This window comes from Hipposideros armiger, unplaced genomic scaffold, assembly GCF_001890085.2.
Source record: "Hipposideros armiger isolate ML-2016 unplaced genomic scaffold, ASM189008v1 scaffold_75, whole genome shotgun sequence".
In the NCBI taxonomy this organism is placed as follows: domain Eukaryota; kingdom Metazoa; phylum Chordata; class Mammalia; order Chiroptera; family Hipposideridae; genus Hipposideros; species Hipposideros armiger.
This window is the reverse complement of record NW_017731425.1, coordinates 3419259-3438619: the sequence shown is the minus strand read 5'-3', so window position 1 is coordinate 3438619 and position 19361 is coordinate 3419259. Positions and strand designations below refer to the sequence as shown.

The window sequence follows — 19361 nt, the reverse complement described above, 5'->3', positions numbered from 1 at the left end:
CTCAGAGATATAGAGGAACAACTGATGGTTGCTAGTTGGGAGGGGGGTGGAAATGAGGGAGAAAGGGAAGGAATTAGACAGCATAAATACGTAACTACAATATTGCCACAGGGACATGAAAGGCAGTTCGAGGAATATAATTAATAATGTTGTAAATATTTTGTAGGGTGTCAGATGGACAGATGTCTTGCTAGGGAGACCGCATCATGGATGGGGAAGAGTCTTGATCACTGCACTGTACACTTGAAGCTGATGTTGTATAATATTGTATGTCAACTATAAGTGTGTGTGTATATATATATATATATATATATATATATAAATAGTCATGGGACATGGAGTATAGTGTGGGAATGGAGTCAAGGGAATTGTAATACATATGTATGATATTGGGGTATTGCGGGGGAAGTGGGGCAGCGGATTGGGGGAGGGAGGTTGTCACCTCGAGGGGTAAAAAGTATAACTATTGCACTGTGTTGTACAGCTGAAACTAATTCTAAAAAATGTGTATTTCACAATAAAAAATAATTTAAAAAATAAGAAGAAAAAAAGAAAAAAAAGAAACTGTGGTACATTTACATAATGGAGTATTACTCAGCTATAAAGAAGAAGGAAATAGTACCATTTGCAATGATATGGATGGACCTAGAGAACATTATGCGAAGTGAAATAAGTCAATCAGAAAAAGACAAATACCATATGATCTCACTTATACATGGATTCTAAAAAAACGAATAAATAGACATGTGAACAGAAATAGTCTCAGGGACACAGAGGAAAAACTGAGGGTTGCTAGTTAGGAGGGGTTGAGGGAGAAGGGGAAGGGACGAGAAAACATAAACTGGTAACTACACTATTGCCACAGGGATAGAAAAGACAGTTTGGGGAATATAATCAATAATGTTGTAAATATTTTTCAGGGGGCCAGGTGGACTCATGTCTTGTAAGGGAGACCACTTCATGGATGGTGTAGAGGCCTGACCACTGCACGGTACATCTGAAGCTGCCATTGAATAATATTATGTCAACTATAATTTAATACATATATAGTCACGGGATGTGGAGTAGAGTGTGGGAGTGGAGTCAATGGAATTGTAATAGATATGTATAATATGGGAGGGCAGTAGATGGGGGAGGGGGTTGTCACTTTGTGAGGGGTGAAAAGCATAACTATTGCATTGTTTTGTACACCAGAAACTAATAATAAAAAAATTTTTTTTTAAATATTGAATGTCAACTGTAATTAAAATAATTAAATTTAAACAATAATTAAGAAAAAAAATTTAAAGATAAATTATAATGCAGAGTTTGGAAAAGAGCGTGATTATCACAGGTAAACAGAAAGCGTCGTGGAAGCGGAAATCGATATCCTGAAGAAAGAGCGGGACTTAGACAAGCCGTGTTTTCTGATAGTGGAAGGTATTCTAGGCAGAAAGGTTTTCCTAACCAAAGGTCCAGGAGAAGGCAGGTACATGGAATGATAGGAAATGATGAACAGGCCAGCTGGAATGGAACAGAGAATATTCACAGGGAAGAAAGCTGATGTGGAAAAATGGAGGAAATACTGAGCTAAGGATAAAAGACCTGGATTTCAAAGCCACATAGCCTCAGTCTCTTCACCTTGTCAACTGTACAGATTGTGATGGTGGTGATGGTTATACATATATGTCTATACATATGTGTATAAATACATACATATGTAATATACATATATATACCTATGCATGTGTACATCTATATACACACAAAAGTCCATTTCACTTTACGTAAATTAAAAAGTTTTTCAATGTGAAATTTCTCTGCTTTGGGCTGTAGTTAGGTCTCATTAATCAGAAGCTCTGGTTATCACCTGTACATGCATTTGATGGATAAACGTGACATGGTACTTTTTGTAATGTATAAAAATTTATAGGCTACATTAGGTGATCACTAAGATTCTTTCTAACTATGCTATTTTATGATTCTAATTCCTATTCTAGAGTAAACTTAGGCTGTTAGGAAAGGGACTAATTTTATGATTTTATAAGGCAAGGTGGAACAGAGTTTTGGCAGCCTGTAGCTATTAAGATGTTTTTCTTTCTAGAAACTATGCATAACATATGAAGTAGCCAATGTCAAACCAACTCATTAAGAATGTAAAGGCCCTTTGCAACATTCATTGAACACCAGTTATGTGCTTTCAAAATGCAAAGGCTGTAAGAATTTAAGATGAATAAAGTCACATTTTCCTGACACTTGAAGAGCTTGTAGGAATGTAGTTGAGAGTAATAATAAACAAATAATCACACTCTGCTAAGAGGTACACAGTAGGTCCTCAAATAATTGTGTTTCATTCAACATCATTTCATTATAGCATTGATGAGATGCCACAAGAACTTGACTTTTGTTTATATTAATTAGCCTATGGTAAAATTGGTTTCATTATACATCATTTAGCTTAAAGTTGCAGAACCTAGCAACCATGTTAAGTGAGGATTTACTGTGCTATATTTCATCAGTTCTGACATGTACATTTATTCACATGTTAACATCTTTGAATTTGAGATTTAATATCTGTGAACTCACTGGTGCCTTACAATGATCTGTCACTTTTATGTCCTAATAGGCCTAAAAGAGCTCTTTCAGTTTATATAAAATAAGAAGTTCTGTGATAAGAAAGAATTGTGTCTTCATTTAATCATCAGCATTTTATTTTATTTTTTTTAGTAATACAAAATAATGATACAACGTTTGATCCAGGGTTCTTAGTATTGGTAGGATGTACTATGGGGCCCCAAAGGTGAATGATGCTAACTCTACCCAGGTAGGTCTGGGAATGCTTTCCAAAGAAAGTGACATCACAATAGAAAATGGAGATATGAGAAACCAGCGTTTTCCAAAAACTGCAGATAGACTGCATCTTGGGGATGAGAATGAAAGAGAGGTAAGATTTCTTCTACTAAGGAGGTTGGCCTCTATCCTGCAGGCACAGGGGAAAATGCAGAATTATGAATAAAGGAATGACAGGTCAGATTTACATTTTAGAAAGCTCATTCTGGAAGGATAGCAAAGGACTGGTTTAAAAGAGAGAGAAGCCAAAAAAATAAACAAATAAATAACCAGTTAGAGGAAAAGTCCTGTATTTGCAATGACAGAGCAGATGGAAATCAAGGGATAAAGTTCAGGCATACTCAGAGTAAAAAAAAAAAAAAATTACAAAATTTGAGGAAAATGTATTTAATAGGCAGAATGCCTTATTCCAAAGGAATGATACTGTACCGACTGTCTCCTACGGACCACCTTCAAGATAGCTAACATTTTTACAGACTTCAATCTATCTAAGGTACTACGAAGACATTCTCGAGCCTTTCAAGTTATTCTGATAACATTTCCCTAGCATACATGACTAAAAAGGCTTCAACTTTCCTAAAAAGTTGATACCACTACTTTCCTAAAAGGCGATACCACTGCTGATTATCCATGGATATGTCACTAAAACATAGGACTGAGTTGCAAATCCAGCAGGCTGGGAGAAATAATTCTGTAACGAATCTCCAAACAGGGGTCCAAAAAGAGAACAGCAACTACCGACAAGGGAAGAAGTAAGCAAAGTATTATGAGGGTAAAGTACTCTCGAAAATAACAAAATTTACAGGTAAGGTTCATCATATTCACTTTATTTTAATTTTTACCTTTCTTAAGCTAATTTCTTGAAGAGGAAACAAAATTAAAAACCACTGGGCTTGTCACAAAAAGACAAATATTGTATAATCCCACTTATGTAAGATACCTAGAGTCATCAAATCCATGCAGTGGGGAGAGTGAAAAGGGAGTTATTGTTTAATGGGTACAGAGTGCAAATTTGGGAAGATGAGAAAGTTCTGGAAATGGATGGTGGTGATGGCTGCACAATACTGTAAATGTCCTTAATGTCACTGAATTTTATAACTAAAAATAGTTACGTGGTCAATGTTATGTTACATACATTTTACCACAATTAAAAATCCTTTGGTTCATACTAAAAGCAAAACTTAAACCTCCTCAAAAAAATGAAAACAAAAACAACTGGCATATTTACCACTTTGTCTAAGCCTCTTCACATCTTTCTGAGTTTCTCTGTGTATTAATTTATATTCAACTTCATTCAAAAAGGATTCACTGGCCTTCTATAGAAATTATGTGGAATATGTAGAAGTCAAAGTGAGTGGAGAGTAAGGATAAGAAATAACTCTGCATACAGAAATAAAACAGGCAGACTGGAAGCCCGGCCACACGGCCGAAAGGTGGCCAGGCCACTGGGCTCTCTGTAGGACAAAGCAAAAGGATAAAGAAAAGATCACTCTAAAAATTCCCAGACCTTTCAGATAAAAATACACCAACACTCAGGAGAAGCTCAGCTTTTCCTGGAACTGAGGCCCGGGAGAAAGCTCTCCAAGGAGTGCTCAGTAAAAGGACCATGTATATCATACAGTGTTGACTCCACACCCCCAACACTGTACCAGAGCAGTATGGTTACTGCTGCTACTTCTATTCCTCGGTGAGAAGAGGAACGTCACACTACAGAGGGGAATACATTTTACAAGGTGCCTGCCTTTACATGCTAGTATTTGATTCTCAAAACAACATTAGGAGCTAGATATTATCATTTCCCTTTTACAGATAAGGACTGAGGTGTAGAGAAAGGGCGCAACCTTGCTCAGTCAATGGAAGAGCCAGTGGCAGTGCTGGAATAAGATTCCAATCTTTCTGGGGAAAAGGCTATATTTTTTAACACACCATTTCAGAAAGACGTCTCCTATGAAAAGTAACTGCCACCTAAAAGAGTTCACCGAGGGTGGACAATTAGGCAAATAAAACTTGACCCTGAGAGAAAAGCTTATGTATTCAACAGCCATTTCCCACGAGCACTTCATAAAATCAGCTTCCCTGGCTCCTCTGGAGCTAGTAGAAACACCACGACAGGTGATGGCCCATAAATGTAATAGTCTTTAGATTACCAAATTAACGAGAAGGGAGAAAATACACACAAGAGAACCCACAAGAAGCAGCCCTGGCGTCTTTAGAGGAACAAATAAAGGTAAACTCAATCTCACTTTGTAATTATATTATTAAATTTGTGGTTGGCAGTAGTACTATGCTACACCATCCAAATCTGCACAAACATTTACAAGATACAATGAATTGAAACTGCTGAAAGACTATCTAAAACTGAGAAATGGAAAACAGTAAAAGGATAACTTGAAAAGTCATGAAAAACAGTGTATCATTTTATATTTATATTAATTTTTATAGTTTCAATAATGATTTAAGGGAAATACTATATATATATATATATATATATATATATATATATATATATATATATAAAATGATGTAAATATAACCACAGGAGAAGCAGTTTACCTGATATCTGGCAAGTGAGCATGAGTAAAATGATCAAAATAAAGGAAAACAGACTTAATTCAGTTAGCAACATAGGCAGCAACAATATAAAAAAAATCAAGTAAGTTTCAACGTGGATAAATATATTTATTTGGGAACAAGGGTATATTAATTGTTCCCAATTGGCCCTACCTTTAAAAAAAATGAAATCTTGAACCTTCCAAAAAAAGCCAAACCACAGTTCCCATGATAATGCTGCGCATAGCATGGGAACTTTGCTTACAGAAGCAACTGGGCTAGGGAAGCTTTTTCTATTGCATTTAAGAATTACAAAAACAAAAAAAAACCCAACTACTGACACAACAGATCAGACCTATAAGACATATATGTAAAGTGATCCAGACTGCACAGCTATGCAACAATGGCAGAAACTTAGAAAGCTGAAAGAAGCTAAAATAAAAGTGGGTTTAAAAAAAATGGGCAGCAAATGATAGATTTTGTGAATTACAATCATATGACAAAAAGAGAGGTCATTAAGATATGAGATGATGCACAGAACAACGCCGTGCAAAGCAACAGTCTCTATAAAATGTTGATAAGAAAAACCCACCTGGAAGAGATACAGTGGTAGAGGCAGTGCTAAAAATAAACGCAATAGATTAAATTGCCATAGGGAAAGAGAAGAAGATATTGAAGGGCTCCAGGCACCTGTAAGGTGCCGCATTCGTTCTCCAGGGTCAGCCTTAGGTCACTCAGTATAAGCTGGGAAAGAGCACTGCACAGAAAACCCTAAGGGTGACAGCAGCACTGAGCTATTATTCGCAGTGCAGGGAAGAAGATTTTCTTACATTTATCTAAACAAATTGCTTCAAAGGCATAACGGTAAGTATGATTCTGCTGATCTCAACATGTTCACTCCAATATTCTAAGGCAGCAGCAGAAACACCTCGGAATATAGAAGTAATGTCTTCATGAACGAAATAAAAAATGCTCCACGTAAATTACTTGCGGAGGGGTGTAGGGAAGGAATGAGAAACTACTAGAAAAATGGTAAGGGGAGACCGATTGATTTTTTGCTGTTGTCCATACCCACCCCACCCCCAACCCCTAAGCCCTGGAGCACCAAAGCGCATCTGCTCTGAGTCGGAGTTTATTAACAGCAGGTCCCCCAGTGGGAGAAGCCATTAGGCTCCTGCAGCAAAGGCTCCGCTCTGTAAGGGGATATAAAATCTCATGAAGAGAGGTTTCATTACCACTCTTTTCATAAAACATGAAATCTTCGAGTTCTAGGAAAATATTTTTTAGAGCTATGAATTGCCCAGCAACCATATGAGTGCCATGGAATTCATCAAACTTTTACTTAGTATATATTTTGAGCCAAATACCATACTAGCCAGTATACTAAAAACAATGCAATGCTGCAAACATTTTCAAAACTAGACAATGTCGAATGATACTGCTATCAGAATTTTTAGGTTCATTCAAAAACATACCCTTTCAGAGACAAAAACAAGAATTCTGCTTGACGTAAGCTAGTTAATATGGAACAATATTAGCTGTCTACTATTTGCCATCCGTCTACCTTCGTGTCTCTCACTCTGTGAGGATGACAATTGGTGTACACGTTCCAGCCCAATCTTCCCAAGCTCATTCCTCAAAATTCAATGCTCCTCAAAGTGAAACCAATCTCTTTGGGGCCTTAGAACTTCTCCAACCTCCACTGTACGATTTTCAATGCACTGTTTTTCCAGAATAGCAATTGGCATAAAATAGAATAGGAAAAACCAGTTTAAACTGGTGTCTGTCTGTTCTCTCTCTCTCTCTCTCTCTCTCTCTCTCTCTCTCTCTCTCTCTCTCTCTCTGTCTCGCTCTCTCTCTCGCTCTTTCAATTCAACATAATCTTGTAATGCTGCTCTGAAAAATGTTACACACAGCCTACAGTCAGATCCTATTTCCTTTTATGAAATGTCACAATGTCTAATGTCTTCTCTTATTTGATTATTTCTAGATGGCATATTGGTGCAACTAAGCAAACCAGAGGTATGAGGTCTAGAGGTACAGAATCTTAGAACTACAAAAAATAGGAGGATTCTTTAGAAAACTCTAAAATCCAGAGAAGTCATATAGTTAGTTAATAAAAAATTCAAAAACATAATCTAGACGCACACACTTTTAGGCCAGTGGCCTTACCACCATCCCATTCTGGTTCATCGTCAGCTACTGATAGTAATTCTTGATCATCTTTTGTCTAAAATGTACAATCTTTGCAAACCTGATAACCTGTCAATTCTCAATACCTGAGTCTGAAGTCTTCAAAGGCTAGAAATGTTCTACTTTAAATAAGGGTCACACCAAGTCCTTTTATAATATTTACCTCTCATGGGAGATTTCATGGCAGCCTCCACCATCCCCACCAGAAGCTGGAGACTCTTGGGGTCCTGAGCCAGTCCAGACGCAAAGGCTGCCAGGGCATCGGCATGACGTCCGAGGTACTGGAGGGCAACACCCTGTCGGAAGTATGCCTGGAAATAAAAAAATACATAATGCATATTTTACTTATACACTGTGCTCCAACAAGTCTGGTGATGATTCTTTATTAGAACAAAAGATCAGCAGAACAAAGATTGAGATAATCTTGATTCAAACACCTGGTAAATACTGGGTTGTCGGAAAAGTCATGACGTATTTTTTCTATGTTTTTTGTTGCAAAAATGTGTCATGACTTTTCTGACAACCCAATAGTTCGCAATCAAATCTGATTTCTTCCAATATCATAAAATATAAACATACTTCTTTCAGGCAAATTATATGTTAAGCTTTCATTCTTTTCACTTTTAGAACACTTAGACATTTTATCACATTCTTTGGCATTTATTCACATATTGTTTATATTATTTTTTGATGATTTTAAAAATATTCCTTATCCCACTGTTAACAGTGTAAGCTCCTCAAGGACAGCAGTTTGGAGCTTTCTTTATATCTCATCAAAGTATGTGGTGCAGTGCAAGGTAAATGGCAGAACCTCACATTCCACTTATTTCATACTTTTACTCTTTTATATAATTAATGGGAAAAATCAATGTGTGATTATCATTAAGATAATTTTAATAATGAGTAACATAACATGGCTATGTTTAATGCAGTATTTCAGACATAATATTTACAAGCTGTTATCTAAAATATGTGTGCTTTGCTTATAAACAAAATAAGATGGTTATCATTGTATTCTTTAACTGGATTAATTTAAAAACTAGGATCATCAGCTGTGATAATAGGAGAATATCCCTCCTTCCAGCTAATTGCAAAAAAGGATCAGAAAATTTATAAAATATTTAAATTTTAGAACAGTCTTAAGAAAGTGCAGTTTGTTTTCAAGCACACAGAGTAAAAACAAGTAAATGAACAGTTACTAGTATATAACCAGCAAAGGACCTTGTACCTGACTAAATAACACACAAAATATGACACACTATTAAAGTATTCATTGCTTCTATGACAACATCTGCTTCTAAAACACTTGGCCTCCTATTTAACTTAAACATTCTTACAATACTACATGTTTATAACACAAATTTAACTTTTTCAGCCCAATATACTTTGAATTGCCAAACATTATATTCATAGGATCTAAATGAAGTTTCAAACAACTCCTAAAACTTCTACTCCCTAAATTTAATACATAATTTTTTAATTTTATATTATGTAAACATACACACACAGAGCACCTTTAATGTTTACAAAACACTTGCTTACCTTATCTTATTTCATTTTTACAACTGCCCTTTGAGGTAATTTAAGATAGGCAATACTACTAGGTGTTTGTGTTAAAAAACAATCCATAAACAGAATGGATATTCAGATTATTACAGGCTATTCAAAATTCTATTTGTTTAAACTACCAGCAGCTGTTAAAACTCATACCCCAATAAGACAATAACCTCTAAATGCATTTTCATTACTAATTCATATGATCACTTCCTTTCAAAGGACGCAGCCATTGTTTTATTTATTTATTTTTATTATTAGTTTCAGGTGTACAAAACAACATAGTGATTAGACATTTACACACCTCACAAAGTGATAACCCCAACAAGTCTACTACCCATTTGACACCGTACATAGCTATTCCGATACATTGACTATACTCCATATGCTGTACTTTACATTCTGTGACTATATATATTTTTTAAAATTATAATTGGCATTCAATATTATTTTATATTAGTATTAGTTTCAGGTGTACAGCATAGTGGTTAGGCATTTGTATAATTTATAAAGTGATGCCCCTGATAAGTCTAGTACCCATCTGACACTATGCATAGTTTTTACAATATTATTGACTATATTCCCCACACTGTATTTCACATCCCCGTGACTCTCCTGTAAATTGGTAAATTTGTACTTCTTAATCCCTTCACCTTTCTCACCCATTCCCCCAATCCCCCTCCCATCTAGCGACCATCAGTTTGTTCTATGTATCTATGATCTATTTCTGTTTTGTTTGTTCATTTATTCTGTTCTTTAGATTCCACATAAAAGTGAGATCATATAGTGTTTGTCTTTCTCAGTCTGATTTATTTCACTTAACATAATACTAATACCCTCTAGGTCCATCCATATTGTTGCAAATGGTAAGACTTCATTCTTTTTTATGGCAGAGTAATACTCTGTTGTATATTGTACCACAATTTCTATATCCAATAATCTATTGATGGCTCAGTCACCAATAGATTTTAATTAAACAGTTTTAATGTTTAATGTGTTTCATACACATTTTTCACTATTCTTTTCATCTCACATTTTAGGTGATTTCTATAATCCAAGAGGCAATATATACCACATTCCAACTAAAAATAACTATAGTTTGCTCAATTCTAGAAATGCTATAATAAACCTAAACTAAAAGCGTGTGTGTGTGTGTATGTATGTATATATATATATATATATATATATATATATATATATATATATATATATATATAAAAAATTCCAAAAACCTGTAAACTGTAATTATTATTTATGGAGAGAGACAAAAGATGTCTTTAGTTATTGATTTCAGGTATACATATTTTAAGAAACACAAAAATCTATTGTGGTAATCAGTTTACAATATATGTAAGTCAAAAGTATACTGCATACCTTTTACTTATACAATGCTATATGTCAATTATATCTCAATAAAACTAAAAAACAAAAATTTTAGTCTCAATGAAGCTTGACAATTTCTTGCATATTCAAAGCAAAACTTTATCATTCATTATTTCACTGAAAGAACAACTGAATTCCCTGTCTCCAACTGAAATCACTGAAAGATATGATTCATCTACTCCTTGGTAGGTAGGCAAAGTTGTGTTCAATGACAGTTATGGAACCAAGTTCACACAGCAATCAAAGAAGAGTGTGCATGTTTTGTTTTCTTAGGACACTCAGAAATTAGATGAGAAAAGGTATGGCTGGACCATGTCACCCACAATCTTGGCTTGTTTTCCTCAGAAGATTTTGAAAAGAGGTATAGGAGAGAAGGCTCAAAAATCTCCTTTGTCCTCCCTCATTCCCGTCCACAATCCCCATCCCAACTTTATATGATTTTTCTCAGTTAAAAGCTTAGAGTTATATTCTTGTCAAGATAGCATAATGACTCACGCTCTGACAAACCTGTTCCTACCTCACAGGGTTGGCTACCCCAACTCTCCTCCATGCAGTACTCACTGCATGTACAAAGAGCTGTTGAATAAAAATCAGTTATCTATATTTCTGTGAGAGATATGCCATGATAGGTTCAAATGGATGATGATAAAACCTAGATTGTGGGTTATTGTGATAGAATAAAAAGAATTCACCATCATGCCTAACAAAGTAAGTACTCCATAAAATTAGCTATTTTGATTAGTTAATGAGAAAAGAATTATAACAAGAAAACATAGAGACTAACAGTATATAAGAGGAGTCCAACAGATATTAATATTTTATTATTCAGGAGTCCAATATATTATTATTCAATTCCTATCACTGCTTCACTCACTCCTTCCCTTGCTCCATAAAAGACTGTTGGCCACTGGGAAACTTACTGCTCTAAGGCTCCCAGACAAAATCTGAACCATCTGACAAAAGAAACTGGTAGTATCAGGTCTCAGGTGATGCAGCGGTCACCCACATAATCCCCTGCCAGCCTCCTCCAAAGCAAAGGTCAAGATGTGCTCAGATTCACAACTGTTTACCACAGCTTCCAGAAAATTGATCTTATCTGCTGTAGCCTCTCTGCTTCACCCCTCCTGGTTACTGCTACTCATTTTTCTCTTACTTAGTGTCACAGGTTTCACAAGAAGCTGCTTCACCTGGGAAAGGCACATATTTTGATCGCTTAGGATTGAGCAGAGGCAGTATATGTGCAGCATACCAAGGGAAGGTGAGGCCTATGAAGCAATATTAAACACCTGGTGCCCAGTCAACCTCAGAAATTACATTTCCCTGCCTCAGCACCCCTCCCCCCAGCGCATACACCACATCCTGGTCACTGGTCATGTAGCAGGTGGAGAAGGAAAGACAACATGGATTGAATATTGACAGCCCTACACCCTGAGAACAGCAGTTTTCGCCTGAAGCTTTAGCCAAGAAGAGAAACTTAGAGGGAGCTAGTTAATACACTGGATTAAAAACGGGATGCCTAGAGTCATTCATTTTGTTGCTGTTCATCACAAAGAACCCTCAGTGATTATTCAACATGTGCTACTAAATAATCTCACAAATACAACTGGGTTACAAGAATAAGTTTTCATTCCTTCCTCCCTTCCCTCAATTAACATTCCCTAAAAATCTATATATAGCACCAGGCACCGTGATGGCTACACCAAACAGAAAGAAAGTCAGGACTCACTCTCAAGGTGCTCAGCGTCTAGAAGGCATAGAAAAAGATATAAATGTCTTGACTGCTACCTGCAGTCACTTGTTACAAGCAGTAAGGTTTTCTAATATTTTACAGTAATAAAAATGTAACTAATGACCAAAATCTTTAATTTTATTTTTTAAATTAGTTTCAGGTGTACAACACAGTGTAATAGTTATACTTTTTACCCCTCAAAGTGACAATCCACCTCCCCCAGTGACCAAAGTCTTTATGCCCTGTTGTTGAAACTATTAGTGTCTGCTTTTTATTAAACGGAAATTCTTCTCACCTCAGAGGGTTTGCCATAGACTAAATGTTTGTGTCCCTCCAAAATTAATATGTTGAAACCTAATTTTCAATGTGATGGTATCTGGAGGTGGGGCCTTTGGGAGGTAATGAAGTCATGAGGGTGGAGCCCTCATGAATGGGATTGGTGCCCTTATGAAAGAGAGAGCTCCCTCTCCCCTTCTACCACGTGAGGACATGGCAAGAAGACAGCTGTCGATTAACCAGGAAGTGGGCTTTCACCAGACACCAAATATGCTGTCACCTTGATCTTGGACTTCCCAATCTCCAGAACAGTGAGAAGTAAACATTTGTTGTTTAAACCACCCAGTCTGTGGTATTTTGTTATAATGGTCCAAATGAACTAAGACAGGATTAGAGTAAAAACACTCAAAGACTAAACATGTGAAACACATGTTTCACATGTTGAAGGCTACTCACTCTTCAAGTACCCCTGGAAGCAATGAAGGACCTTTAAGTCTTCACTTTCAACACTTCATTCCTGGTTCACAATTCTAAAACATCATTAAACTCAAAATCTAACATTCTACTTTTCCGTGCCTCAAATGAGTGATGAGGTAAACTACTATGCTCAAAGGTATATTTATAACATAAAAAATAAATACAGGTAATATGTAATGACATATAAAACTAAGAGTGTTTACTTATATGTACAATACATAATCTATTAGTTCAAGCATTCACAAATATTCTGCCTTCAGTTTAATCTGTACTTTCAAACGTTATGGTTTAATTTGCCTAAGTATGTCTGCTAGCCAATCATATCACCTGCTACCACATCGTCCTCATCTTTTTCAGTATTTATAAATTACGTAACTATTTTACTGAATTGTCCCTTATTATTTTATTTTAAAATGAGTATAAATGGAGAAAATAGAAATGCTGATATTAGTTTTTAAAAAGCAGCAGCATTAATCTATAATTTAATACAACTGGCTCAAAAATGAAAATGATTACAGGGTGCCAAAAATGGAAAACCTTTAACATTACTGGATGCACATAGGACAACTAACTATGCTCAGTCATGATGGAAAAGAATAAAATTAGAGAATATACTGGGGGTACCAAAAAAATGTATACAAGTGGACACTTTGGTCAACGTTGCTCAAGCAGTAGTTCGCCGTAATCAGAAGTGTCTGCATGCTGATGGGAACCACTTTGAGCACCTCTTGTAATTGCAGAGGTCAAAACGTAACTGTATTCAGTGTGGGGAGTGGAGTCAATGGAATTGTAATAGATACATATGATATCGGGAGGGGGCAGTTTAGTGGAGGAGGGGGCTAGTCACTTTGTGAGGGGTGAAAAGTATAACTATTTTGTATAACAATGTTATACAAAGTATAACAATGCAAAACTATATTGCATTGTTTTATACACCTAAAACTAAAAAAGAAAAAAAAAAGTGACTGTATTCATCTTTTGTTATTGGTATATATTATTACAATTTAATAGTTTTTTCCTTTCTTAAAATGTGTATATATATATATATATATATATATATATATATTTTGGCACCCTCTGTATACAAAAGGATTCTTTAGAGAAAGGCATAATTTGAGATTGTATTTTTTAGTTCTCTAAGAATTAACACTCCACACTCACTAAATATGTCAAGCTTTTGTTTGATATTTTACATATTTGACTTTCATATACTTTTTCAGGAATGCAATGTATGGGAAAATAAAAGACTGCTTGTAATACTTAAAACAGATAACCATCATATGAGCAAAATGTAAATGTACACATATTACCTCTATCTATTACATATAACAAATTACACATTATGTCACATAAAAATGTGACATGTAGAAATGAAGGCACAGGACCCATGCCCTCAATGTTTTTACTCTCTTTCATCAAATAGGCACCTACATGGATACATACATGCAAATTATTTTTGTTATGTGTTTTTCTACATATGTTTCATTTAGAACAAGGAAGAAATTAATTGAACTTTCTGCAATGATAGAACTGTTCTCTGTACGGTAGCCTCTAGCTGGCCACATGTGGCCACTGAGCACTTGAAATGTGGGTCGTGTGAATAAGAAACTAAATTTTATATTTTATTTCATTTTAAATACTTTAAATAGCCACAAGGGGCTAGTAGTCCCTGGATTGGACAGTGCAGTTCTAGAGTTTGTTCTTCCTCTAAAAATGAACCTCAAAACACAAATCTACATCGGAAAGTGAAAGGGGACATACTGAACAAGTGAAATAACTACTATTGGGTTGTTGGAAACGTCATGATGTATTTTTTCAATGTTCTTCGTTGCAAAAATGCATCATGACTTTTCCGACAACCCAATATAAAAGCTCTGAATGGAAGCTATGTGACTTACTACCAAGGCAGAGGTGATAGAAGAGAAAGGACTCATAAGGCTGACATTGGAACTGACTGTCCATTTTAGCTGTGTGCCTTTGGACAAAGCACTTAACTTCACCAAACTGCACATTTCCTTTCCACTTACAGACAGGGTTCTACTAGTGACCTTCTAAGGGTTTTAACAATGGTTACTAATGAATATCACATATGAAATACAAAACAGAGTACATACTTTTTACAAAATTGAACAGAAGTGAATTTCTTACTAAGTGTTACTCTCAATTTGACATTTACTATTTAATCAGGTGGCTCCTCTGCTTCACCAGCTTGCTGATGAGAAATCACTTGTGGTGAAGTCGGTGCGGGGCTGACAAAAATGAGGTCCAAAACAAAAATTAATTATCATAATGATTGCCTTGAGTCATTAAAGAAATAGTTAAAACTCATGTTTGGCATCTTCTGTTTCAAAAACCTATAAAGTAATAAGACATTTGAGGGAGGTTTTTAAATAAAAATTGCTTTCAAAAATGTTTACAATTTTGGCAGTTGATTAGGTAGGCTTCAATTATCTAGTAAATTCATTATTGAGGGAAAACATCATATGCAGGTTAAATAAGGTCCTTCGGCCCAGGTGGAAAAGAAGAAAGAGATGGCAGAAAACAGATGACCTAAAATATATCTGTCGAAACATGAAACAGTCCCTCCTCTCAGAGACTTGATCCTGATACACTGATTATTAGAATTACTACAAGATGTTCTGAGGCCCGACACCTGTTTTAGAATTAACAAGAACCCAGTCTTAACATATCGGTCCTGCCACTATAAATTGTCATAAGTTTTAGTGTACAGATGTAGGTGTTTTATTTCCCAAACCTTTTCTAGCTATCGTTTGTTTAACAGCTATCTAGGTGCTTTCCTAAATAGGTGTGCAAGGTGCTTTCCATAGTTTATCAGTAACCCTCACAATATCCTGCCATAAGTTATTATAGTTCTCAAAAGAGGTGGTTAGTTTTTTAGTATGGTTGTCAAAAAAAGAAGTGGTTACAAAACTTGCCCAAAATCATACAGCTACGAAGTGAGACAACCCTCCTGCCAAACTCTTTCCACTACATTCCACACTACCTTCTTGATAAAAGAATTAATGGTATGCAATTAACCTCTAAATCAAGCTTTTTGTCTGGAAATTCTTGTACTTGCAAAATTCAACCTATGGAGGCAGAAATGAAGGAAAATCAGAAATGACACAGAAAATTTATGAACATGAATATTTAATCTCTTTTCCATTAGCAACCGTTGATTGTAAGAACAATTTTTAATGAATTGGATGGAGGGAAAATTCATTTCATTAACCTTTCATATAAATGTATTATTATTGAACCAAACAGGCCACTGTACTTGTAACTCAGTTCGATGTTAATTAGATTACAGGCATGAGGCTTTAAATCAAAGAGAAACAAAAGGAGCCATCAGCAAGCTTCTCCACCGATGCTTGTTTGTTTCCTGGCTAAAATGGATTTCTACCTGCAGTACAATTTGCGATGCTTCTTTTATTTTGTGACATTTTCAAGTGAATTTTCTCTTGCTTCTATTTGCTGACACTTTACATTAAAAATAAAAATAAAACCTTGTGAATCAGCAAAGCACACATTCTTCATGTAGCAATGTGTTTTACCTGCTCAGCTGGGAGTAATCCTTCCGATCTCTCCAGAAAACTACACTTCTATTTTTTACTAGCCTGTCTTATTGTATGCTGAAAGCACATGCAAGAGAGTGGAGGCTATTTTAGAAAACACCGTTATTTAGTTTGCAACCCAAAGTCAGAGGCCCAAATGGCCTCAACATAATGTTCTAACCAAACCTGCAGCTGTGAATTGCTTTTCTCCCCAGCCTTTGCTTTTGGTACGTTTAATATTTATTTCTAAAGGAAGTCTGCTCTCAGTCCTGACTGTTTCATATCATATCAGCTATTTCTTTTCCCAAAATTAATTTTAAACTAATTGTGTCAAAAGTGTTAAGGTAACATGTTTTAAAAAGAAATTAGACACTTGATAAAAAAAATGAAATGACAACCAGGAATTCAATAACTAAGTGGGTGTCATTTCCTTCCACTGGAGGGATTCCCAATGTTCAAGTACATGTCACATTACAAATTGTGTGTATAATAATCTGGAGTTTCTCTCCTAAGCTTTAAAAATAAACAATGAAAGAAGTCTGAGGTCCCCTAGAGCAGTGGTTCTGAACTTTCTATGTCTTAATGCCTTCACTCTAGGGGTGTGGCACAGAAGTACAAAGTCGTGCCAAGAAGAAAACCAGGGAATTTCCTAAACATTCAAAAAAGCATCTGGCTTCAGCATGAGTTCTGAGCCACTGACCGACCAATCTTCCCCAAACTGGAACAGAACATGGAGCATGCGTGCCTTCACGCACACAGCCTGGTCCTGGGGAATGTGGTAAGACCAGAAGCAAAATGGAAAACAAGGGAGCGGCCAGTTAGCTTACTTGGTTAGAGCACAGGCTCATAACACCAAGGTTGCCGGTTCGATCCCCACATGATCCACTGAGCTGCGCCCTCTGCAACTAGATTGAAACAACTACTTGACTTGGAGCTGATGGGTCCCGGAAAAACACACTGTTCCCCAATAAAAAAAATTTTTTTAAATGGAAAACAATAATGGTGGACAGAGAGAATGGTGGATTCGGGAAAACCTGGAAGCCAACAACAAGGGAATTAAAAAGGATCCTGAATCCTCACTAACTATTGAAAAAAAATTGGACATCTCACCTACCATAATGTAGCTATACCCAAACCATGACAGATTAATTGGAATCCTCTCCCTTCAGAGAACGGGCTATCAGAAATCATTGCCATAAGTACTATATATTGGAATATAGAAGTTCTACATAAGGCTTCCTTGAGCAGATGAAATTTCACCATTAATGACTCACTCCTTGATCTTTCTGAGCTTTCTGATCTATCAACTCTTGCCTTTTCTCATCTAATTATAATTCAAATGTGACTTTGCAGCATTATACCATGGTGAAGGACAAAGCCATAGAATAACATAACGTATCTCCTGAAATGTCAAATTGATTTGAAATTTCTGGGAGAGAACATTTTTAATTAATAAACGTTTCTAGATTCACAGCAAAATTGAGTTTTTCTAGTTCTAGATTCACAGCACAATTGAGTGAGAAGTATAGAGAATTCACATATAACATTTGTTCTGACACATGTACAATCTCGCTATTAACACCCTGCACCCCAGCAGTGCTTTAGAATGAAGAATTATTTTTATATGAAAAATTATAGTAGAAAATAAAAAGTTCACACAATTTCTAGAAAAAGAAAACATTAAAAAAAATGTCCATCTCCACTCTGCCTATAGCCCCAGTCATTGGCATAGTCCCTATCTTCTGACTTAGGTGTTTGGGAAAGCAAAGTTTGAGAAGTTCTACCTAAACCACTGGCAACCTCTACCTTTGTCAACTGCTTCAATTGTTAGCTATCAGTAAGAGTCTCCAGAAAAAAATACATATTGGGGAGAGGGACATGAACAGGGTAACACGAGCAAGCGGTGAGAGCAGGGATCAAAAAACACTTGCATGATATTTCACACTATTTTTTGTTTATTGGGGTTTTTTTAAAGAAATTTTATTGGGGAACAATGTGTTTTTGCAGGACCCATCAGCTGCAAGTCAAGTACTTGTTTCTATATAGTTGTGGAGGGCACAGCTCCCCAGTCCATGTGGGAATCGAACCAGCAACCTTGGTGTTATAAGCCTGTGCTCTAATCACCTGAGCTAACCAGCTACCCCCACACATTTTTCCTTCCTATGTTATTGTTTCTATATTAACATATGTGTGCTAGGGTGCTGCATATCACAATGAAAAATATAAGAAAAACAAAAATGTCTGCCTCTCAGTACTTACCAGCTCAAAACTATAACACTGCACTTTATTTATATCTTTTCAAAAGAGAAGAGGTTCCATTTCTAGGCAAGATGGAGTAAGCATCCAATCTTTCCTGCCAAATATAACTATAGCCTGGAAAGACTTCATGAAACAGCTCTCTGTATACTCTGAATACAGTAAATGATGGCAGGTGAACTGAGGGAGAAGACCAGAATTCAAAGTAGTACCAAACCAGCCATGGGTTTCCTGTTATATTTGTTCATCCTTCCCATCTAGTATTGCCCAGTTTGGATTCAAAGGCAGCTCAAAATGAAAAAGTTCTCACTGGATCCAAACAAAAGCACTCCAAGCAAAGTCCTCCTCTTCTGGTCAAAGAAGCAAGAAAGAGGACTCCTACAGGTCAGAAAGAGTGCAGAAAACCCTGTTTTTTCATCCTCCTTCCATTCTTTCCCACTCCACACCCTGGGCAAGCCAGCAGTGGCAGGGATGGCAATAGCAGTGGCTGCTGGGCAGGCATCAAAAATTCTGAGGATGGGCCGGCCAAGTGGTGCGTTGGTTAAGAGCTGCCTTGGGAC

At 36.2% G+C, this 19361-nt stretch overlaps 1 protein-coding gene across 4 annotated transcripts in view; it reads right to left on the bottom strand.

Moving 5' to 3' along the window:
* Nucleotides 1-19361, bottom strand: part of TTC28 (tetratricopeptide repeat domain 28) — a 681749-nt gene that overhangs the window by 321604 nt on the left and 340784 nt on the right. For all 4 annotated transcript variants that reach the window (XM_019643162.1, XM_019643163.1, XM_019643164.1 and 1 more), the window contains one exon: nt 7736-7883. In XM_019643162.1, the coding sequence (XP_019498707.1) occupies nt 7736-7883 (148 nt within the window). The remainder of the gene's footprint in view (nt 1-7735; nt 7884-19361) is intronic.